This window comes from Talaromyces atroroseus (assembly GCF_001907595.1).
Source record: "Talaromyces atroroseus strain IBT 11181 chromosome Unknown scaffold_6, whole genome shotgun sequence".
In the NCBI taxonomy this organism is placed as follows: domain Eukaryota; kingdom Fungi; phylum Ascomycota; class Eurotiomycetes; order Eurotiales; family Trichocomaceae; genus Talaromyces; species Talaromyces atroroseus.
In genome coordinates, this window is record NW_017971438.1 from 818,665 (window position 1) to 841,198 (window position 22,534).

The window sequence follows — 22,534 nt, forward strand, 5'->3', positions numbered from 1 at the left end:
AGAGTTGCTATCGGGACAGCGGAGCGCTCTGGCCAATCGGAGCCTTCCATTTTGGCCAGGGTAGGTTTAGCGTGTCTTCCGGGGGGTCCTTGCACTAATGCAGCATCAGATCAGATCCAGCGTTGCGTCCAGGCTTGGGAATGGATTTTGGTATAGGCCGGATCAAATTGGGCGATGAGGAAAGGATCAAGGATAAGGAGTACAAAACAAAGAATACAGAGAAAATGCAATTGGGACCGCAGAACCCGAGCTCCGCCACGGAGGAAGGCAGTAGTCGGGGGTTTGCCGCTCACGATTAGGTGGACATTGTGAAGCAGGAGGGGTTCAGGCAGCTGATTCGAACATTCAAGTACAGTAGGAATTCTGTAATACTGCCAATTGAGAAGCTGCGCTAATCTACAGGCATTCATGAAGTTATGAGCTACCTAGGTAGCCTTGATCTGCGGAGGGGTTGGTGGACACACGAAACAACACGAGAGGTATATTAGGGCTACCTCTTTGCTTGTCTTAGACGTCCATGATAATGCATGCTTTCCCAAGGTTGTTTCCTGAGGTCCTATTTTTCCTTTCTTTTACCTGCATGCCTTGCGTTTCACTGCTATAATATCAAGTTGTATATAACCCTAACACAACACCACTGAATGCTAGGAATGATAACAGAACTAGCATTGCCGCAGTAGCAGAAGGCGCATCGAGCATAATGCATGCTAACGCAGTGAAGTCTCAACTATGCGATATGCTCTTGTGCGTGCTATGCTGAGACTCAAAGAGGGAAGAGCGAGGGGTGTAGGCGGTCAAGACGCATTAGCCACTAGCTGCAGGCGAGCAGCCCCACTTGGAGCTCCACAACCAATGGGAGTGACGTATTGGCAGATCTCCGCCCACACGAAGTGGGCCAGACATACACAAAAATTTATTCTGCCGCTGACCTTCCTATGGCGTTTTCTCCCTCCCGCCTCGTTTCTTTTTTTTTTTTCTCCCTCTCTCCAACATTCGCCTTTCCCTCCCTTTTTCCTTATCCCCCTCATCTCCGTGCAGAGGCAACCGACGAGACAGACACTGGGTCTTGCAGGCTGCTAATGCTTCGGTAGAGTCAATTATCCTGACCTTGTCCCTCGGAGGACCCTTGATTTCCCATATATCATACCGGGAAAAAAAAATATTGCCATGGCGTCGCAACCCGAGCCTACCTCACCCCGCACTACTCGTGCGAGCGACATTGCAGCTCCTCTAAGCCCTTCAAGCGGAGGTGCCTCTTCATATCAATCGGCAAACAACCTGCTGCCCCTGCCGGTGATGCCTGCTGCTGGCAATGGCGCCCTGATTCCTCCCGCGTCGTCCCCCATTGTGGGAAGCTCCGACAAGCAGCTGGCCCTGGAGCTCGAGGATGGAACTGTTTACCAAGGTTACAGTTTTGGTGCTGAGAAGAGTGTTGCCGGTGAATTGGTCTTCCAAACTGGAATGGTAGGCTACCCGGAGTCGATTACAGACCCCTCCTACCGTGGACAAATTCTAGTGATCACTTTCCCGCTGGTGGGCAATTATGGTGTGCCGTCACGGGAGGCCATGGATGAAGTCCTCAAAGAGCTCCCTAAGCACTTCGAGTCATCTCAAATCCATATTGCTGCTTTGGTTGTAGCCACCTACGCAGGTGAAGGGTATTCACACTTCCTGGCGCAGTCATCGCTTGGTCAATGGCTCAAGGAACAGGGTGTTCCGGCCATCTATGGTGTTGATACTCGTGCCTTGACCAAGCGGATCCGAGAGGAAGGAAGCATGCTCGGTCGGTTGCTGCTCGAGTCTTCCAATAGGACGGAGAGCAATGGGATCATCCCCTCGACTGAATGGAGACAACATTTCGAACATATTGATTGGGTTGATCCAAACAAGAAGAACCTTGTTGCAGAAGGTATGTAAACGCTTGAGCCTTAACTTGTGACAGCATACTTATTTACACTTATTCTAGTCTCTATCCGAGAACCTCGTCTCTTCACTCCTCCGCAAAACGTTGCATTAAAGCACCCCTCCGGCCGTCCAGTTCGTGTATTGTGCCTAGATGTCGGCATGAAGTACAATCAACTTCGTTGCCTCCTGTCTCGAGGTGTTGAAGTCCTGGTTATTCCTTGGGATTATGACTTTCACAATCTTGCGGGACGAGAGTACGATGGGCTTTTCATCTCGAACGGTCCCGGTGACCCTGCCACGATTGCTGCCACTGTCAAAAACATCACTAAAACTGTCCAGGAAGGTAGAATTCCTATCTTTGGTATCTGTTTAGGACATCAATTGCTCGCTCGGGCAGTTGGTGCAAACACGATGAAAATGAAGTTTGGTAACCGCGGCCACAACATTCCTTGCACTAGCATGGTCACTGGAAAGTGTCACATCACGTCTCAGAACCATGGTTTTGCTGTTGACGCTTCCACTCTTCCAGAGGGATGGCAAGAGCTTTTCGTCAACGCCAATGACGGCAGCAATGAAGGTATCCGGCATACCAGTCGGCCATATTTCAGTGTGCAATTCCACCCGGAAAGCACTCCCGGTCCTCGGGACACAGAGTTTCTATTCGATGTGTTCATTAACTCTATCAAGACGGTTTTGGCTTCACCTGAAGCTTTGAACAAGCCTGTTGCTTTCCCCGGCGGTACCATCGAGGAAAACGAGAAGAAGGCGCCTCGCGTGTCTGTCAGGAAAGTTCTCGTTCTTGGCAGCGGAGGCTTGAGTATTGGCCAGGCTGGAGAATTTGATTATTCTGGTAGTCAAGCCATCAAAGCGTTGAAACAAGAAGGGATCTACACCATATTGATCAACCCCAATATCGCCACAATTCAGACTTCTAAGGGTCTGGCTGACAAAGTCTACTTCCTCCCTGTGAATGCCGACTTTGTGCGTAAAGTCATCAAGCACGAGCGTCCAGATGCCATCTATGTCACATTTGGTGGTCAAACGGCATTGCAAGTCGGTATTCAATTGAAGGATGAGTTCGAAGCACTTGGTGTTAAAGTTCTGGGTACTCCTATCGATACGATCATCACCACAGAAGATCGTGAGCTGTTTGCTCGAAGCATGGAATCTATCGGCGAGAAATGTGCCAAATCTGCTTCTGCTTCTAGCATCGAAGAGGCTATGCGAGTCGTCGAGGACATTGGATTCCCCGTCATTGTTCGCGCGGCATATGCCCTTGGTGGTCTAGGAAGCGGTTTTGCCGATAATTCTGACCAGCTGCGAGGACTCTGCACAAAGGCCTTTGCTGCCAGCCCGCAGGTTCTCATCGAGAGGAGTATGAAAGGCTGGAAGGAGATTGAATACGAGGTTGTCCGAGATGCCCGTGACAATTGTATCACTGTCTGTAACATGGAGAATTTCGACCCGCTGGGTATTCACACTGGTGACTCCATCGTCGTCGCTCCATCGCAGACCCTTTCAGATGAGGACTACAACATGCTCCGGACCACCGCTGTCAATGTCATCCGTCATCTAGGAGTTGTTGGTGAGTGCAATATTCAATATGCTCTCAACCCATTTTCAAAGGAATACTGTATCATCGAGGTGAACGCGCGTCTATCTCGTTCTTCGGCTCTTGCCTCGAAAGCGACTGGTTATCCTCTTGCTTTCATTGCAGCCAAGCTTGGTCTCGGTATTCCATTGAATGAGATCTCCAATTCGGTCACCAAGGTCACTTGTGCATGCTTCGAGCCGTCGCTGGATTATGTTGTTGTCAAGATTCCCCGCTGGGACCTGAAGAAATTCACCCGTGTTTCCACCCAGTTGGGTTCATCCATGAAGAGTGTGGGTGAAGTTATGAGCATCGGTCGGACATTCGAAGAGGCAATCCAAAAGGCCATTCGCTCTGTCGACTTCCATAACTTGGGTTTCAATGAGACAAATGCCTTGATGTCAATTGACACTGAGCTTCAGACGCCGTCCGATCAGCGTCTGTTTGCCATTGCAAATGCTATGCATAATGGGTACTCTGTCGATGACATCTGGAAGTTGACTCAGATTGATAAGTGGTTCCTGCGCAAACTCAAGAGCCTGAGCGATTTTGGCAAAATGCTCACCAACGATTTCAATGCCACCAACGTTCCAATCAATCTGATCCGCCAGGCTAAGCAACTTGGTTTCTCTGACCGTCAACTTGCCAAGTTTCTGAGCTCCAATGAACTAGCTATCAGGCGCATGCGTGTAGAGGCCGGTATCATTCCTGTTGTTAAACAAATCGACACAGTCGCAGCAGAATTTCCTGCTTTTACCAACTACCTTTACCTTACCTTTAACGGCTCAGAACATGATATTAAATTTGATGATCATGGTGTCATGGTGCTCGGCTCTGGTGTCTACCGTATTGGTTCTTCCGTGGAATTCGATTGGTGCTCTGTTAGAACCATTCGTACCCTCAGGGAGCAGGGACACAAGACCGTTATGGTCAATTACAACCCAGAGACAGTGAGCACTGACTATGACGAGGCAGACAGGCTCTACTTTGAGAATATCAATTTAGAGACAGTTCTGGATATCTACCAGCTAGAGGCGTCTAGCGGTGTTATTATGTCCATGGGTGGTCAAACTCCCAATAATATTGCTTTGCCTCTGCACCGTTTGAACGTTAAGATTCTAGGAACTTCTCCAGAGATGATTGACGGTGCTGAGAACCGATACAAATTTTCTCGAATGCTTGACCGTATTGGAGTGGACCAGCCCGCCTGGAAGGAATTGACTAGCATTGAGGAAGCTACTGTCTTTTGTGACAAAGTCAACTACCCAGTGCTAGTCCGGCCGTCCTATGTTCTCTCAGGAGCTGCTATGAACACCGTTTATTCTAAGGACGATCTGGCGAACTACCTGAAGCAAGCTGCTGAGGTCTCTCGCGAACACCCCGTCGTTATTACCAAGTACATTGAAAATGCGAAGGAAATTGAGATGGATGCTGTGGCTCGTAACGGTGTCATGGTCGGACACTTCATTTCGGAACACGTGGAGAATGCCGGTGTCCATTCTGGAGATGCTACTCTCATCCTACCTCCACAAGATCTAGACCCTGAAACTGTTCGACGCATTGAGGATGCTACTCAAAAGATCGGAAATGCGCTCAATGTCACTGGTCCATTCAATATTCAATTCATCGCTAAGGATAATGATATCAAGGTCATCGAGTGCAACGTTCGCGCTTCTCGCTCTTTCCCGTTCGTTTCCAAGGTCATGGGCGTCGACTTGATTGAAATGGCAACCAAGGCTATGCTTGGAATACCATTCCAAGAATACCCTCCAACCAGCATTCCTAAGGACTACGTTGGTGTCAAGGTTCCTCAGTTCTCTTTCTCTCGTCTTTCTGGAGCAGACCCTGTGCTGGGTGTTGAGATGGCTTCAACTGGTGAAGTCGCTTGTTTCGGCCGTGATCGAGCTGAGGCTTATCTCAAGGCTCTCATTTCGACTGGCTTCCGTCTTCCGAAGAAGAACATCCTGCTTTCTATCGGTTCTTTCAAGGAAAAGTTGGAGATGCTGCCTTCCATTCAGAAGTTGCACAAGATGGGCTACAATCTCTTTGCTACTGCCGGTACCGCTGATTATATCAAGGAGCACGGTATTCCAGTCAAGTACTTGGAGCTTCTCGCAGGACAGGAGGAAGAAGATCTTAAGTCTGAATACTCTCTTACACAACATCTTGCCAACAATCTGATTGATTTGTACATCAATCTGCCGTCAAGCAACAGATATCGCCGCCCAGCTAACTACATGAGCAAGGGTTACAGAACTAGGCGTATGGCTGTTGACTACCAAACTCCTTTGGTCACCAATGTCAAAAACGCAAAGATTTTGATCGAGGCACTTGCACGGCAGTATGAACTTGAGGTTCTTACCATTGACCACCAGACCAGTCATCGTACTATGGTACTGCCTGGTCTCATCAACACCGCCTCTTTCGTTCCAGGAATTGTTACCCCAGGCTCGACAGACTTCGAAGTGGTCACCAAGGCCTCTGTTGCAGCTGGCTTCACTATGATTCGCGTTATGCCAGTTGGAGTGGACGCCTCAGTGACGGATGCCGTTGCCTTGAAGGCGGCCCAGCAGAACTCCAAGACTAGAACCTACTGCGATTTCAACCTTTCTGTGGCCGCCACGGCTAACAATTCGGAGCAAGTCGGCCAGGTGACCAATGACGTGGGAGCTCTCTTTATTCCTTTCAATCATCTTTCTGGCAACATCAACAAGGTAGCCGCTGTAACCAGCCATTTCGGGGCCTGGCCAGCCAGCAAACCAATGATTACGGATGCCAGGGCTACTGATCTTGCTTCAATCCTTCTCTTGGCCAGCTTGCACAACCGCAATGTCCATGTTCTGAATGTATCATCAAAGGAAGACATCAACTTGATTGCTCTCAGCAAGGAGAAGGGGCTCAAGGTCACTTGTGATGTTTCGATTTACAGTCTTTTCCTCACCCAGAAAGATTACCCAGAATGCACTGGCTTACCTACAGTTGAGGATCAAAATGCTCTTTGGGAATACTTGAGCACCATTGATGTTTTCTCCATTGGCACCATTCCCTACCAGCTAGCTGGAAAGGAAGCTAGCCCTGCGGTTGGTATTGCTGATGCATTACCTCTGCTGCTTACAGCGGCTTCTCAGAACAAGTTGACCATCAATGATATCACTACTCGACTTTATGACAACCCGAAGAAGATTTTCGAGTTGCATGACCAGCCTGACGCTTTGATTGAAGTCGAAGTTGACCGTCCCTACATCTTCAACAGTGGTGATGTCTGGTCGCCTTTCAATGGAAAACTAATGACGGGCGCTGTCCACCGGGTTGTTTTTAAGAACAGGACTTCCTGTCTTGATGGTGACATTCAAGTCGAGGCAGCAGAAGGTGCAGACATGTCCTCACACCGCATTGCGCCACAGTCACCTTCTGTGAGAGCCTTCTCTCCACGTGTGCAACCGAAACTTGACACTTCCATCGAGCGGCGCTTCTCGACCAGCACTCCTGTTCGGCCTTCCCGCCCAAGGGTAGCTGACTCGGTTCCTAATATTCCTGAGCTTGGACCTCCGCTCTTCTCCCCCTCTTCTCAAACTTCGACATCCCTACGGGACCTTCTCTCACGCTCCAACTTCAAACAGAAGCATGTCATTTCCGTCAACCAATTCAACCGTGCAGATCTTCATCTGCTTTTCACTGTTGCACAGGAGATGCGTCTTGGTGTTGAGCGACAGGGTGTCCTTGATATTCTCAAGGGCCGTGTTTTGTGCACGTTGTTCTACGAGCCTTCCACGCGCACTTCGGCCTCTTTCGATGCCGCCATGCAACGGCTCGGTGGTCGCACAGTTGTGATCTCCACGGAGCATTCCTCAACAAAGAAGGGAGAGACGCTTCAGGATACCATCCGTACCTTGGGTTGCTACGGAGATGCCGTCGTCCTGCGTCACCCAGATCAGAGCAGTGCTCATACCGCGGCAAAGTTTTCTTCAGTCCCTGTCATTAATGGTGGCAATGGAAGCCTTGAACATCCAACTCAGGCGTTCCTCGACCTTTTCACCATTAGGGAAGAACTAGGTACCGTCACTGGTTTGACCGTCACTTTTACCGGAGATCTGAGGTATGGCCGTACGGTGCATTCCTTGATCAAACTTCTCCAGTTCTATGATGTGCGGATTCAGTTGGTGGCCCCCAAGGCTTTATCACTGCCAGATGATGTGCGCAAGCTAGTTGTGTCCTCTGGTCAGCTAATCCGCGAGTCCGAGGAGCTCACTCCGGAGATTGTTGCCCAGTCCGATGTGTTGTACTGCACTCGGGTCCAGAAAGAGCGCTTCGCCGACCTTGCTGAATACGAAAGACTTAAGAACACTTTCATCGTTGACAACTCGGTCCTGAAACATGCCAAGAGCCATATGGTTGTCATGCACCCATTACCGAGAAACGCAGAAATTGGGGAGGAGGTTGACTTTGACCAGAGAGCGGCATACTTTAGACAGGTAAGTTCTCGCATGGATTACGGGAGATGAGTAAGAAAGATAAACTGATTATTTTCTCTAGATGCGCTATGGTCTTTATTGCCGCATGGCATTGCTGGCTCTCATTCTGGCACCTTAAAAACTTTTCGACATTGTCGAAAATGATATAAGAGCAGAAGGAGGGCAAAAAAGACCATGCTTATTTTATATAAAAGAAAAAGTTGATATAACTTTCTTTGTGATACTTTCTTGCATGTACCAAAAGTTTACTGTCTTTTGACTACACTAAAAAACAGAACGAACGTAGATTAAAGTGTTAGGAACAGATAGATTCCTATATTTGATATGTATAATGTGTCAACTTTGGTTTAAATGGGTATTTTATGTATATGGTTTATCCATGTTATGTGTTATGTGTGATGTGTGATGTGTGTGACGTTCTGTGTTTTGGTTGTGTCTGGTGTTTGGCTTGGTTTGGTTTGGTTTATTTGGCGTGGCGTCTTTTCGTTTATTTCTTTTGGCCTTTTGCATAGCGTGGATGGGTTGGATATGTACGAGTACAATGTTTATTTATTTAATTTTCAATATATGTTGTCTTTCAATCGATTCTTCTGTGATTCATTGAGTTTGTTTTGTAGAATGTATCCACTGTGGATTATCTAGGTATCTACGAACCTTAAGAGCGTTATGGATATTGAAGTTTAGGTCACTCTAGGTCCTTCAATTTTGTTCTATTATATTTATTATATTATTAGTAATATGATCTGTTCGTGTACAAAGAGTAGATAGAGATCTCCTTTAGCAATAAAAACATTGAGTGCGCAGTGCCGCGGGGTAGGGCTAACTTATGGCTTACACTTGTACCAATCAATCAATAGAGCTGATTACCTAGGTATGCTTTCGTAAGAAATCTGACGTTATCTTCGACAGTATCTATCATGATCTTATTTTTTATGGTTAGTTATTAGTAGAGATGTTCATCCGAATTGGAAGCATCTCGATATTCAATTCCGATGTTTGCTTCACTAACGACAAATAAGCGCATAGTCTGTTTATATTTCTCTCGTACGAAGCTTTTAGTTTCAAAAATAAAAGAAGAAAAAGGATCTAGTTCGATGCACCTCTGACACGGTTATTATCAACCTCAGAATTATCAATCAATAGCACAACTTTGCGCCATTCAACCTCCAACACTTGAACCATCTTCTCCAACCTTGAAATGGTCTCGATGTACCTGCTGGTCGTTCTCTTCTCATGCTTTATCTGTTCCTCGCTTCGTTCTAGTAATATTCCTAGACGTTGTATGGTGTTTGCTTGTATCTCAAGCGCTTTGATTCGCTGCTGTTGTTGCAGGTTGCTGTCGTCGTGAGATGTTTCTCTGGTGGTGTTGTTATTCTGTTCTTGCTGCTGTTTCCGCAGAGAGACAAGTTCCGAGTTGAGTTGTTCTATGGAAAAGCTCAGCATTTCTATGAGCTCAATGATGCCGGAGGAGCCTAAAGCTTCAATGCATGAGGAAAGTTTGTTGTTGGATTTTATTAGACGGTCGATTTCAGCCGTGAGAGTTTCCCGATGTTGTAATTGGTCATCTTTTTCCTCATCATCGTGAGGTTGTGCCGTGTTTTGTCGCTTTTCTTTGATGTTTTCTCCTTCAATATAGGGATGGTTTTCGACCTCTTTTCCTGCGGGGATGTGAGAGACAATCAAAGTATCGATTTTCTCCTCTAGCTTTGACATTTTGTCAAGAAGATCAGATCCATATCCGCGAGGTAGGGTCTGGTTCTGTCTTTGAGATTTTTTGGCCGGATCTGCTTCATGATATTTTTCCTTTCCTACTTGCTTTGACATATACGGTTGTTGCCCTAGGACTGCTTCTTGCTGTTCGGGCATGACTCGATTCAAGTGTCGTATATTACTGTCTGACCGACGACACAGCCATCTATATTTTGAAGTTAGCAGGATTATTCTTCTTTAATATACTTCATATGATAACAATGTACTTGAACGGATTATGCTCCTTGTCTTTTATACGCCGGAATGTAAAGGAGGATATCGACTGGTTTGGCGACTTGCTTTTAAGATCTGCTTTATTCTTTGACTTTTGTCGCTGCTGCTGAGCAAGTCTCTGGCTGAAGATGCTGTCGTTACTTAAACTTGTAACTCCCACAGAGCTGGATATACTTTGTGCACTCTCTTGACTTTTGGAGACGAGGCTACTTCGTCCACTTGTCTCACTTTTAGCGACACTGCCTGGTCGTTGTAGATGTCGCTCTGATGAAGAGTATATGGAGGAATATGAGGACAAGGATGCTGCTGTCCCATCGATAGAAGTCCCGATAATGCCGGCTTTTAACCAAGACTCTGTGCTGTCGTTCTTGGCTGCAGTCATCTTCGCGTCTATGTGCGGCCCCTGAATGTGAAGGTGTGACGAGTTTGATGACGTGATGGCACCTTCGATGTCTGCTCCATGTTGATATTGCTCTTGAGCCTTGTTGCCGTTTCCTAAGGTTGGCATAAGTAAAGGGGTCGACGCCGATGACTGCGCGCCTAAATGCTCACTGTTGAGGCAGTATGGAGAGTAATCGCAGCCTTCTGGTAGCAACTGTAAGTCCAGATTTGAGGCATTCCTTGAATGGAGAGGAGAATGATGGGCTGGACGTGGCTTCTGCAGTAACATTTCCATCTCGCTGCTGTCTCTCTGTCTTATCCATTGCGATTACGATTGCTGAAAGTCCTGGATGCCAGGTTCCAAGAGAAGAGTAGGCAAAAATCTGATGTAATGCATTTCCATGTCGATCCGTGGGCTGTATGGACTGCCATCCACGGTTTCATGGTGTTGGTGAGTTGCAGCCTTGGAGCCTTGGAATGATATACCTATCTTCGACGGCACGTGAACACCAAATGCAATTCGTTATGCCTTTCTATATACATGTATATATAATTTTATCCGGAGCCATGCTCTTGAGCAGTTCTTTCAAATCTATGCATCTGGCCAATACTTCTTCAGCAGATCCTTCTTATTGACCTTGCCCATAGCGTTGCGCTCTATACCGTCGACAATCTTCAGTATCGTGGGGATTTTGTACGGAGCCATTTCCTCCTTCAACTTCGTCCGAAGGGCACCCAGTTCCAAGGTGGCAGTCTAATTGTATGATGTTAGTTTATATTCAAGTGAAAGCGAGTTATGGGTGTCTTTGCTTACGCAATCTCTCAGCTTCACAACTGCAGCAACACGCTGCCCCCATTCCTCGTCTGCTATGCCGACAACGGCTACTTCCTGTATAATCTCCAAGCCGAGTATTCTACGCTCGACTTCCAGCGCTGATACTTTGTACCCACCGGTCTTGATCAGGTCGACTGATGCACGGCCTTGGATATAGTAAGCGCCGTCGTCTTTTGACCGCTTCGCAACATCTCCTGTTTTGAACCAGCCGTCAGAAGTGAATTCCTTCGTGGTGGCTTCAGGTTTATTCCAGTATTCCAGGAACACGTTATCGCCCTTGATTTCAACCATTCCATCCTCTTCACTGTCTTCTTCAATGATCTTGCCGGTTCCTTTATCTGTTAGCCGCACTTGAACGCCAGGCAATGGCCAGCCAACGCTTCCATCTAGTCGCTGAGAGATATCCAGGCCGCAACTAATACCCATGCCAATTTCAGTCATCCCGTACCGCTCAAGTAAGACCTGGCCAGTTATTTCGGCGAATTTGGCTTTGATGGGAGTCGGCAAAGCAGCCGACCCACTGACGACGAGTCTCAGAGCTTTGGCACCCTCTTTCGACGGTACCTCGGCCTCTGTTGAGCGGATATGTGCATCGAAATAGTCAACAAGACGAGAGTAAATGGTGGGGACAGCCATGAACATCGTTGATGAGCCCTTGTCCTGCCATCTTTCCCAGATAGTCTTGGGGTCGAACTTGGGGTACATTTCTACCGTTGCACCGCTCAGAAACGAGGCAGTGAGACCGTTTATAATTCCGTGGACATGATGCAAGGGCAGGACATGTATTAAGTGATCCGAGGACGTATACTTCCATGCGTTGACCAGACAGTCTGCTTGGAATGTTATATTCTTGTGTGTCGTCACACAGCCCTTGGGATTCGACGTCGTGCCAGAGGTATATATCATGAGCGCTCGTCTATCCAAAGGCAACGAGTCGTGGAATGGGGGCAGTGAGATTGAAGATGCGCTCCCGGAGCGGAGAATGGGTATGAAATCTACAAATGGCACATCGACAACCTTCTCGCGTAACGCCGGCTCGACCTTGGCGAAGGCGGGGTGAATAACCACCAACGAGGGCTGGGAATCACCAATCGTATAGAGAAGTTCTTTAACGGGATGTGTGGTGCCTGTGCAGTTGATTAGAAGTTAGAAGCATGTCGCGATCGATCCAAATCACTTCAGCAAACCGACAACATACAAAGTGGCACGCAAATGCCCCCGGCGGCCCATACAGCCCACTGCATCACGACGTAGTCATAGCCATTCGGAACGAGAAATGCAATCCGTCTTTGGTCTAGGTCGGTAAGCGATAGATGTTCTAGCAGCCATTTCTTCTTTGCTGACACGTCCGACAATAGCTGCCGGTATGTAAAGCTCTGCCCCTTCGTGCGATCGATCACAGCCACCTTCGCGTCGTCATTCTTCGCATGACTCCGTGCTGCGACAAACAGCGGCAGCGAGGGAATAGACGCCAGCTCTGGCAGCTCACGACCTCGCATGGCGGCCGCGGCGACAATAGGGACGGTCATAACCGCGGCGATGATGTTTCCAACCGAAGAGGACACAGGCGGGGGAGCTGCTCGATACTAGCGAGGCTAGAAACCCAATCCACGCCTCCTAGTTATGACTTCTCAGCCAGTCGGCTTGGAAGAAGTCGGCAATGCAACAGCAAATCCAGGAACCAGGGCCTCGGAGCTTCTTCTGGATGCCGAGCCGGCCGAGGATGGATGGCTGCGTGCGCCCCTCTGTGTGGAGTAGACAATGGGTATTCGTCTGCTTCACAGATACCCTCGCAACGACTGAGCTGAGCTGAGCTGAGCCATGGAATAATAGAAAAGAAAAGAAAAGAGAAGAGAAGAAAATACACGACGGGCCCCCTTCCCTTCGGTGCTGGACTGTCATAACTGCTGTTGAAGCGGCAGCTGGCTTGGCATTGGCAGGCGGCGATATCGCGCTAAACTCTAAAGAATTTATCGAAGCTAAAGCTCAGCTCGACCGACCGACCGACACGACGCACTGCGCAGCCAACGTCTTCCACGGTTCAAGCGCTCCTCGGGTGCCTCTTATCATCACACTGGGAGGCGTCGCAGCGCAGAAATGCTGAGATACCCAGCACTTTTGTCGAGGACGGGCACACTCTCGATATCGTACCGGACTGTGCGCCATGCCGCTTCGACGTCAAAATCCCCGGCGAGGTCTCCGCCTCCTTTGATAAAGATACGAAATGGAAGCTTTTTTCGTTCTTATCCTTCATCGGCCGGCGTTGACCCGACCAATCGTCCGCTTCTTACCCAAGTCGATTTTACCCTCGACTCTAGGCCTGCGGAGACACCGGATGGTACGAAAACGAGGCGCCTACAACCCGAAAAATCAAAACTACGTACACCCTCTCACTGGGCCGTGATTGGGCCTGGAAGCACTACATTTCTCAATATTCTGCGAGGCCAGCACATCGCCGTGCCTCCGAAGTCACGCTCATACCCCTACTTATCGTCAGACGAGTTTTCTCCGAAGGAGTCAAAGCTAAGGCACCCGAGCAATGCGATTCAATACGTGGGTTTCAGTGGCGAGGGATCTCAGGCCACTGGCGGGACACGAGGGGCATATCTCAGCGCAAGATACGAAAGTCTACGCGAGGAAACGGATTGGACCGTGCTGCAGTACTTGAAGGGCCAAACAGAGTTAAATCCACTGGAAGGCAAAGAATCTACGGAGCTGTACGATGAGACTCGCTTTCAAGAAGTGGTTCAGAACTTGAAATTGCGAGACCTTTTAGACATGCCGGTCTCCAACTTGAGCAACGGCCAAACGCGACGTACACGAATAGCCAAAGCCCTGTTGGCTCAGCCAGAACTGCTTTTACTAGATGAGCCTTTCAGTGAGTCTTCTTAGTCTGGCATCACAGAAGAAAAAAGCAAACAAGAGCTGACAAGTGGCAATCTAGTGGGACTTGACCCAGCAACAGCTGATAGTATATCTTCACTACTACGTAACCTCGCGAACCAGTCTTCACCCAGAGTTCTACTATCATTGCGCCCTCAAGACCCTATACCGGACTGGATAACCCATATCTTGGGACTATCAGGCAATGGAATTGCTTTCAGCGGAGAAAAGAAACAATATTTGACGAGAGTAGCGGAAACAATCTCCGACCATCAACATCACTCTAACGGGAGTCTCAAAAAGGACATTGGTCAAACACCCCGGACCCCTATTACTCTCGATGGGGAACCCATCATTGAAATGGACGGAGTTCGTGTCCAATATGGTGAAAAAGTCGTTCTCGGAGATTGGAAGCAGACCGTACTAGATGATGATCAGAAGGAAGGCTTGCAGTGGCAAGTCCGCCGTGGTCAGAGATGGGCCATCCTGGGGGCCAATGGCTCTGGGAAAACGACGCTGTTGTCTGTTATTACATCTGACCATCCGCAAGCATACGCACTGCCCGTTCGCATGTTTGGTCGTTCCCGTCTGCCTGAACCAGGAAGACCTGCTATATCGATTTTCGACCTACAATCTCGCATCGGCCATTCATCTCCCGAGATACACGCTTTCTTCCCTCGACAGCTAACCATACGCGCATCAATTGAATCCGCATGGGCAGATACTTTCCTCGCAAAGCCAATCTTGAAATACGAAATAGACACACTCGTGGACCGAGTCTTGGAACATTTTAGGCCAGAATTAGACCCCAATTTCGCAGATCCCAAGGGCGATGTGAAGGGAGTTGACTTGTCATTTATGCCTGAAAGGTTTCAAAAGAAGGTCTTATCTGATGATGATGATGATGACCCTCTTGAGTGGCAGATCAAAGGTGCCACTACACCCGGCCCAGATCATTCCACTCAATACGCCGAATCCGTGACATTCGGCCAGCTCACCGTTGCCCAGCAGCGCTTGGTGCTTTTCATTCGCGCCATTATAAAGAAACAAGACCTTATAATCCTCGACGAAGCCTTCTCAGGCATGCCCGCTTCCATGCGCGAAAAATGTTTTGCTCTTCTCAACAGCGCTGGACCATCCAAGACAGAGATTGCGGCGTCAGAGGAAGGATCTATCCCTCATCTCCCGTATTTAGGCCCTGACCAAGCATTGCTCGTGGTCAGTCATTTGAGAGAGGAAATCCCGGACTCAGTACGGTTCTGGATGCGTCTTCCCTCTGAAGTCGGTGACGGCAAGAAGCTGAAATTCGCTCTCGGCCTTGTACCGGATAGCATTACGTTGGCAAAGGACCAGGATGCTTGGAAGACTGTTTGGTCTGTCAATTCATTGACCTCTGCAAATATGAAGTCTACTACTGCTGGCGAAGAGAGTGAAGTTGATCCTAATGATGCCGAAAAGTATCATTATGTGCTTCCAACCGTTGACTAGAAAAATGCTTTTTGATTAATAGGTCGCGTTTGTATGCATGGATCGAAACTGGGAGTTTGGGCTGAATAAAAGAAGATTGGCCTTCAGAGAAAAAATGTCTCTGCTGGATGCTGACACTGGTTTTGGTGTTTAATCAACAATATAAATACTGTACTATATTATGTAACATTCGTCTCCATTTATGGCTACATTGAAAATGAGAAACATTTCTTAGAGAGATCTGTTTTAGTCATTATACCTAGCATGCTTAGAATCTTACCTAGGTAACTTACACAATACATGTACATACTTTATTGACATGAAATAGAACGATTAGAGATGCTAGTAGTTCCGAAAATCGCTATATTGCAATCAGATTACTCCCTATACCGGATGCCATATATGCCTAATCATAATATATATATGTGCAACGTTCAAAAAGCATCGTGGCTGCGTCACAAATCGCCAATTGAAACTACATTGTACAATTCAATGTGCCTCGGCGTCAATAGGCTCTCCAATATCTGCCTCCTGTTGTACGCCATTTCCGTTCTCGAGGCCTTTCTTGATCAGATCATTGAAATCCACTCCAACCTCTTTCAACAAAGCAGCCTGATCATCTAATGTGTCCATGCATTTCTGCCAAACTGTCGTCCCTCTCTGTACACTGCTTAGCTGCCTCACAAGTATGGCGTTGAACTGGTCTAAATGCTCCTTTGCCCATTTGATGTTGGAACTTGTCATTATAGGTGGGAAGCATTGCTGGTAGGTGCTGATGGTGTTTTTGATGAGAGTGAAGTAAACAAATGATATCTGAAAGATATACAAGGGTAGGTCCCCTTCGAAAACGCATTGACGCACGCGTTTGTGAATGACTTCGGTGCGGGCACGCAGATAAGCTTCGCGTGCGCGATCTTCGAAGCCGAGGCGAGCAAGCCAGAGGACATGTGTCTTCGTAGACACCAAGAACGAATGGGTGTCAACCAACGTACGCGAGAGGGTGCTAGCGAGTGTCGTTGCTCGTTCGTCTACTTTCTGATTGATAGCATCCTGAGCAGCGGCGTTCCCTTTGAGGCCTCGAGCAAGTTTTCTCAGCCGTTCCACGCTAGAGACAGCTTCTTCAAAGTGTTGCAATGCAATATCGATGTCAAGTTCATCGATTTGGCCTTCTACCCATCGTAAATTGTGCTGTTTACCGTCCACATCAATCCGAACTTCGGGTTTGTCTTTGAAGCTCTCGGCGCTATCGTGCAGACCTGATTTTCGAGCTCCTTCCAGTTGACCGAGGGTGCGAAATCCATCGCTAAGCTTGCCTGAATTCTCAATTTCAGATCGTAGTGTCTTGCGAAGGTCTTCTACAGTCTTGCGGAACGTTGCCAAAAGCTCGTTCTTGGCAGTATTGTTACGCTGATCATATCGGTAGGTGTATGATTGAGAACCAACGCGTATGTTGATTGCATGAGCTACACCTCTATGCTCAGCTTCAGCACGTGCGGCTCCTGACCCAAGGTTTGCGCCCAAGTCAATCATATCGATATCTTGAAGCTGCCAACACTCTTCAGCAACAAGCTTAGTTGGAGCTGGTCCACGGTGCTGGCTGGGACCATTTGGATCGATTCGCTTTCGTTTCTTGGCGGCAACCAGCAGGTGATCATTCAACAGAACAATATGCACCGGCCGTCTTGGTTTCCATGTCGCTGAGTCAAGCTCTACCCAGTGTCCACTTTCCAACACAATATGTCTACCGGGGATTGTCGGCAGGAACTTTTGGGACCCTTCGACCGTTTTCCATAGCGTCTGTAGCTGTATGTTCCACATATTCTCGAGATTTGCAACAGAGCTACGATTACTGCGCTTTGACGCGCGATCATCGGCTGCCAATAGTGGATTTGATCCACTAGCATCATGAGTCTGTCCCAGCGTTGTAGTGAGCTCCGACATTAAGGTGCGCAAAGTACGCATTTCGCCCTTGAGCTTCTCTGCTTCTTCACTAATCTTGATGAACTGGGTTCGATTTTGATATACGTTTTGCTGTAAATCCGTTGATGTACGGTTCTTGACTTTCCGTAAATTCTGCTGGTATTCTCGAATCTCCTCTTCGGAGGCGTTGGCAAGCAATCCGGCAACATCTGTTGACAACACATTAGCTATCTAGCATTGGGATAACAAAACAGATAGAATCTGCTACATACATTTTTCCACTGGCAAAGATGGATCTTTCAATGCTCTGAGGTTTACCTCGAGTGTTACACCTGGGCCGCCGGGCTGTAGTGCACTGGGCACAGCGGGCGCGCCGGCCGGGCCCTTGAACGCTTGTATATCTGCTGGAATGCTCGGTACTGGGGGAGCATCGAAGGTTGAATCCGAGGCCTGGTTGAAACGAGCAGAGTAGCGACGCTTGACGAGATCTGAAGTTGCACCACCCTGCTGAGCACCCGAGGGTCTCCTATCTGCCGGCTTTGGGCCGGAGATAGGCTTCGGCGCGCTGATTTGGGGTCGACGTCGTGACTTGTTGCGCAACGTCAGGCCAGCGCCGTCCATGAGCTTGTCTAACTGCGAGGCCATTTTCACGAAGCCTGCGCGGTGCAGGTGCCAACTTTGGAGGACAGTCAGTGAGTTGCAACTACCCGAGCTGCTGTCCTGATGGGCCGGAGCGTCGCGGCGGAACAACAATGATCCACCAGCTCAAAATTAATTTGATTTAACCAGCGAGCTTCGGGACGCAACAACAACATCCCTCATCGCAGCATTTGTCCGTCAATCGCCTGACACCGTCGTCTTCCTCTGTGTCTTTACTTTCACACTCACATTCGCATTCGCCATGAAGACATCGACATTGGTTGCCCTTTCAACGGGTACGGTGGTCACGGGCTTTCTCGGTATGCTTTCTATCGCTCCTAACCTTGCCGGGCACATTGACTACCGTTCTGACCGGCGCTGGCTCTTATCTAGCATATGCCGTATGGTTTGACTACAAGAGACAGTCGGACCCCGAGTTCCGCAAAGCTTTAAAGAGGGACAACCGCCGGATGGCGCGCGCCGCAAAGGAGGAGGCTGAGGCAGAAGGTGCTGCTCAGCGGGAGCAGATCAAGAAAGCCGTCAACGCAGCCAAGGATGAAGGCTTCCCTACTGATTTAGAGGAGAAAGAAGCTTATTTCATGAGTCAAGTCGCCAAAGGAGAAAGCCTGTGTGCCGAAGGTTCGTTGGAGATTGCCCAGTCGCACTTTTAGCCCTGGCTTTATATTGACTTCTATCTTCCTTCACAGGCTCGGATAACATTGAAGCTGCCCTCGCTTTCTACAAGGCTCTTAGAGTCTATCCCCAGCCGAAAGATCTCATTTCGATATACGATAAGACCGTGCCTAAGGATGTTTTGGAAATTCTTGCCGAAATGGTTGCTCTGGACAGTGGATTGAAGCTCGGCTCCTTCACCACTGAGAGTGGTGGCCCTGACAACCACGGCGTGGAATAATCGGCTCACAGAGGGCTTTTTACACTCAAAAACAATATTTACATCGACTAGTCTTACGTCTTCTTCGAAACAGTATGCCTCACAAACACACAGAAATATCATGCTTTACATCGGCTTTGACTCGTCATGACACGCTCTCCAACTCCACTTCTTCACTGTACACTTCCATCGCATTTTATTCTCGGACAGGCGACGAACATTCTGAGATCTGTCACAGTCTCACATGACATGCTTGATGTCAGATCTGGTGCTGATTTTCATTGTTGTATTACAAACGCAGCTTGATGCTGGCATTCTTTGCCTGCCACCATGAGATTTCACTTTATAAGGACTCGTTTTAATTGTATTTTATCTTGCAAATTCATAAGTTAGATTGGTCTTTCCGGTTTGTCTGTGTACTATTTTGTTTCTTTAGGACCCAGATTCTCTTCATATATATGCACTATCAGTGTTTTGCATTGGGTGCTAGACTGAAACGCCATTTTACCGTGAGAGTTTGTTTCTGCTATCTAGGTGCTGACTGCCGGCTAACAACGGAATAGAGCGCTTGGACAAGGCACCCGCAAGAAACCCGACTTTTCTTCTTCGCAAATCGATTTTCTCATTTCTTTCGGAGATATATGTGATCCCTGAATCAAACAGGAGATGACTTTCTATCCACATCAGCTTTTCCAGTCCAATACCGCATAAAGTTCATTGGAAGGTCTCTCTCCTTTACATAGACAATGGCCGTCCATACGAAAGCCATCAAACACACAAAAAGATAGGGCAGAATCCACCATCTCCATGTTAGCATTTCCTGGTATGCACTTGACAAGTCTGCCTTGTATAGCGGAAGTGCTAGTAGTGCTTGGTACCAAGTCTCTGGCGTCCAGCTATCGATATTATACGGTTTGCCAGCGAGGTTTCTGGCAACTTGAATGTCGATTTCGTTACCCAAGGTCAGGTACGTGACAGCAAAGACGTAGATGAATGCCGAAAATGTGAACAGGACTAGGAGACCTAGAGCGATAGTCATACTGCGGAGGATGACTTTATGATGCTATTCACTGGATTAGCCCCCCCCCCGCTTTCCTATTCCATTCTCGCATGGCAGAACTAGGAGACAATACCCTGGAGGTATTCATCAAATGACTTACTCTATAATAGAGATTATTCCGCAGAACAAACGTGCCCGCCGAAAAGGCAATACTCAGAACCAAGCCATAACCGGCAGCGCCATTGGTGGTATGTCCTTGATTCACCGACAGCTTTTCCGGCAGGACGTATAGATCGAAATTGAGGCTTTCATCCTCATATTGACCGGTAGTACTGGCGTTGGCGCTGGAATTGGCGCTGCTGCTGTTCGTGTTGATAGACTCACAGACATAATAGCTACCAATATCTGCCTTTTGGATATGCAAAAACGCAACCATTCGAGACACGAGGGCAAGCTGAGTGGTTGAAAAGACTAGTAGGATGGAAAATGGTATGAAAAGGGATTCCTTGTTCAACATTTTGTTCCTTTTCTGTTCTTTCTTAGGTAGTACCTATGTGTACTACCGAGGCAGGAGTGCAGCTGTACGTTCAAACTTGTAAAGCTGGTGGTAGATCGGAAATTACATGGGCATGCTGAGATGTACTAATGGGCTTTCTAAATACGAAGCACAAGCATAAAGATGTTTCAAATTCACAGCAGAGCAAAGAATCCCGTCCCTACTCCAAGTCGGATGACATTCTGGGAATAAAGTACTCGAGACAAATGCTTGAGTCAGAAAATATCCAGGGTGGTTCATTGATGTTTCATGTTGAAAGAAGATGGAACCAGACAATACAATGATCATTGCAGCTAGTTTAGAACGCATGCTACTATATGCGAAAAGGACTCACCCGTCTGCTAACAAAGACGTACTTTCATGCTATAATTCGTCTTATAGACTGCTGTAAGGCGGTATGGAATACTCACCTTGGGGTGATTGGTGGCGAGGACGAACTTAGGGTTAGGGTTATAAGCAAGCATAAACTGTTTAAAATGTGCCAAAAAATCACAATGAAGGCAGAGATAATTTCTGATATGTTCAATCATCAGTTAAATAATATACGAAACTGCATGAAATTGTGGGAGCACAAGGGAAGTCCAATCGGCTGATATCCATGGGTGCCAGCCAGCCACCCCGAGAATTCCGAGAGCAAGCCATAATTACTCAAGGATTCTCAAACTGTGAATATTGGCACTATTGTATTCTGGCAGTATAATCCCACGTATTTTGCCTTCGGCCTGTCATATAATCATCATCGTGAACATGGAGGAACAGATTCCGGCGTTCACATTGTATAGCTAAGGAGACGCCGACAGCATCGCCTCGATAGTCATTATGACGGAGCAATCAACGATGGCAATGTTGGTTGGAGAGAGGAATAAAAGGATGTATACTATCCTTCCAGGGAAGAAAACTTCGATATTTGCACATGCCACATATATTTCTTACTTCCCCTGCGACATACAGTCATATTGAATGAGTTATTGCCCACTTTTCTGAAAAGAAGTCGATTGTCCACCATGTCCTCAGGAACCGAAGAAGCTCAAAGACTCATCAAGGAGCACTCGGGGAAAAACCTTGATGAGTGCTGCCGGGTGTCGAACTTCAGCAATGAGGTCGAAGAGGTAAGTTGACTGTCTTGGTTCGAGCTTGAGTCTTATTTCCGCCCACCACCGATGAATGAAAGCTCATAGATGATTGTTTTAGTCTATTCGAGGACATATCCACGAAGAACTGGTAAGCTGGTTGTTTTATCGAAAGTTGGCAGGCGACTGTATGCGAGCAAACATTTCGTTGCATGGATTTGCACTGTAAGATATTCCCATCCATGAAAAACAAGGGGTATCTTCATTAAGCCAATCAAAAAAAAAAAATACAGTCTTTTCGAACGATCTGCCATGGAATGCCTCGCGGACGCAACCTGGCTTGAGAAATATCTCATTCAACGCGGCGGCAGATGCAAGCCTACCAATATCGAAGCTCCCAGCTGCGAATTCCCGGATAACCCTGTTGAGCCGGTTATGCCAATTAGCAAGGCTGTCGGCATTGAGCGTAAACTACTCGAGGACCTCGAACGATTGATGGCACTAGCAAGCAAGACTGGAAATTTCTCGCTCTGTGCTGTCCTCGACAAACGGTACTTATACAAGCAGACTCGCCATGTCAAGGACATGGCAGATCTCCTACAGCAAACTGTTCGCGTGTCGAAGCATCCTGGTCATGGTATTTTCCATCTTGACCGCGAGCTGCGTATCAATCAGGGCACCCTGCCATGGGGCAATGCGAATGATCCTGACGCCATCGATACAGCTTTGCAAGCCGTCTGCACACAATTGGGCAAGAGTGACGTGTCTTCTGGTGAATATTGTGATTGAGTAAGCTGGCAGATAAACTTTGAATGGGACTTTTTGTCGTCAAAATGTATGCAGAGAGAACAACCAATATATGACCCACAGCTTTCACATGAGGACTTGCTCATTTAGACAGAACACTGAACGCCATGGAGATGCAAAAAGAAGCCCCAGG

General features: G+C 47.8%; 8 protein-coding genes across 8 annotated transcripts, besides 1 other annotated feature; 4 read left to right on the forward strand and 4 right to left on the reverse strand.

Annotated features, from left to right (window-relative positions):
* Positions 1-1,167: 1,167 nt before the first annotated feature.
* UA08_05203 (Protein pyrABCN) lies at positions 1,168-8,086 on the forward strand (the record flags this gene model as incomplete). Its single annotated transcript, XM_020267499.1, has 4 exons — positions 1,168-1,909; positions 1,967-2,248; positions 2,279-7,968; positions 8,030-8,086. 4 exons carry the CDS (start codon positions 1,168-1,170, stop codon positions 8,084-8,086), a joined length of 6,771 nt encoding a protein of 2,256 aa, XP_020119539.1.
* Positions 8,087-9,054: 968 nt separating this feature from the next.
* On the reverse strand, positions 9,055-10,627 carry UA08_05204 (hypothetical protein; the record flags this gene model as incomplete). The annotated part of the gene is made up of 3 exons (XM_020267500.1): positions 9,055-9,883; positions 9,945-10,446; positions 10,504-10,627. 3 exons carry the CDS (start codon positions 10,625-10,627, stop codon positions 9,055-9,057), a joined length of 1,455 nt encoding a protein of 484 aa, XP_020119540.1.
* A 297-nt stretch (positions 10,628-10,924) lies between these two features.
* Positions 10,925-12,696, reverse strand: UA08_05205 (hypothetical protein; the record flags this gene model as incomplete). The annotated part of the gene is made up of 3 exons (XM_020267501.1): positions 10,925-11,086; positions 11,147-12,294; positions 12,366-12,696. 3 exons carry the CDS (start codon positions 12,694-12,696, stop codon positions 10,925-10,927), a joined length of 1,641 nt encoding a protein of 546 aa, XP_020119503.1.
* Positions 12,697-13,264: 568 nt separating this feature from the next.
* On the forward strand, positions 13,265-15,538 carry UA08_05206 (hypothetical protein; the record flags this gene model as incomplete). The annotated part of the gene is made up of 2 exons (XM_020267503.1): positions 13,265-14,045; positions 14,253-15,538. The coding sequence occupies 2 exons, from the start codon at positions 13,265-13,267 to the stop codon at positions 15,536-15,538; spliced, it is 2,067 nt and encodes a 688-aa protein (XP_020119504.1).
* A 468-nt stretch (positions 15,539-16,006) lies between these two features.
* Positions 16,007-18,082, reverse strand: UA08_05207 (Exocyst complex component exo84; the record flags this gene model as incomplete). The annotated part of the gene is made up of 2 exons (XM_020267504.1): positions 16,007-17,646; positions 17,710-18,082. 2 exons carry the CDS (start codon positions 18,080-18,082, stop codon positions 16,007-16,009), a joined length of 2,013 nt encoding a protein of 670 aa, XP_020119734.1.
* Positions 18,083-18,546: 464 nt separating this feature from the next.
* Positions 18,547-18,989, forward strand: UA08_05208 (Mitochondrial import receptor subunit tom20; the record flags this gene model as incomplete). Its single annotated transcript, XM_020267505.1, has 2 exons — positions 18,547-18,715; positions 18,784-18,989. The coding sequence occupies 2 exons, from the start codon at positions 18,547-18,549 to the stop codon at positions 18,987-18,989; spliced, it is 375 nt and encodes a 124-aa protein (XP_020119733.1).
* Positions 18,990-19,623: 634 nt separating this feature from the next.
* On the reverse strand, positions 19,624-20,485 carry UA08_05209 (hypothetical protein; the record flags this gene model as incomplete). Its single annotated transcript, XM_020267506.1, has 2 exons — positions 19,624-20,031; positions 20,129-20,485. The coding sequence occupies 2 exons, from the start codon at positions 20,483-20,485 to the stop codon at positions 19,624-19,626; spliced, it is 765 nt and encodes a 254-aa protein (XP_020119732.1).
* Positions 20,486-21,343: 858 nt separating this feature from the next.
* Positions 21,344-22,383, forward strand: UA08_05210 (hypothetical protein; the record flags this gene model as incomplete). Its single annotated transcript, XM_020267507.1, has 3 exons — positions 21,344-21,369; positions 21,716-21,745; positions 21,888-22,383. The coding sequence occupies 3 exons, from the start codon at positions 21,344-21,346 to the stop codon at positions 22,381-22,383; spliced, it is 552 nt and encodes a 183-aa protein (XP_020119731.1).
* Positions 21,565-21,629: a repeat region (Identified by RepeatMasker using a combination of RepBase library and repeat library created with RepeatScout).
* Positions 22,384-22,534: the final 151 nt, after the last annotated feature.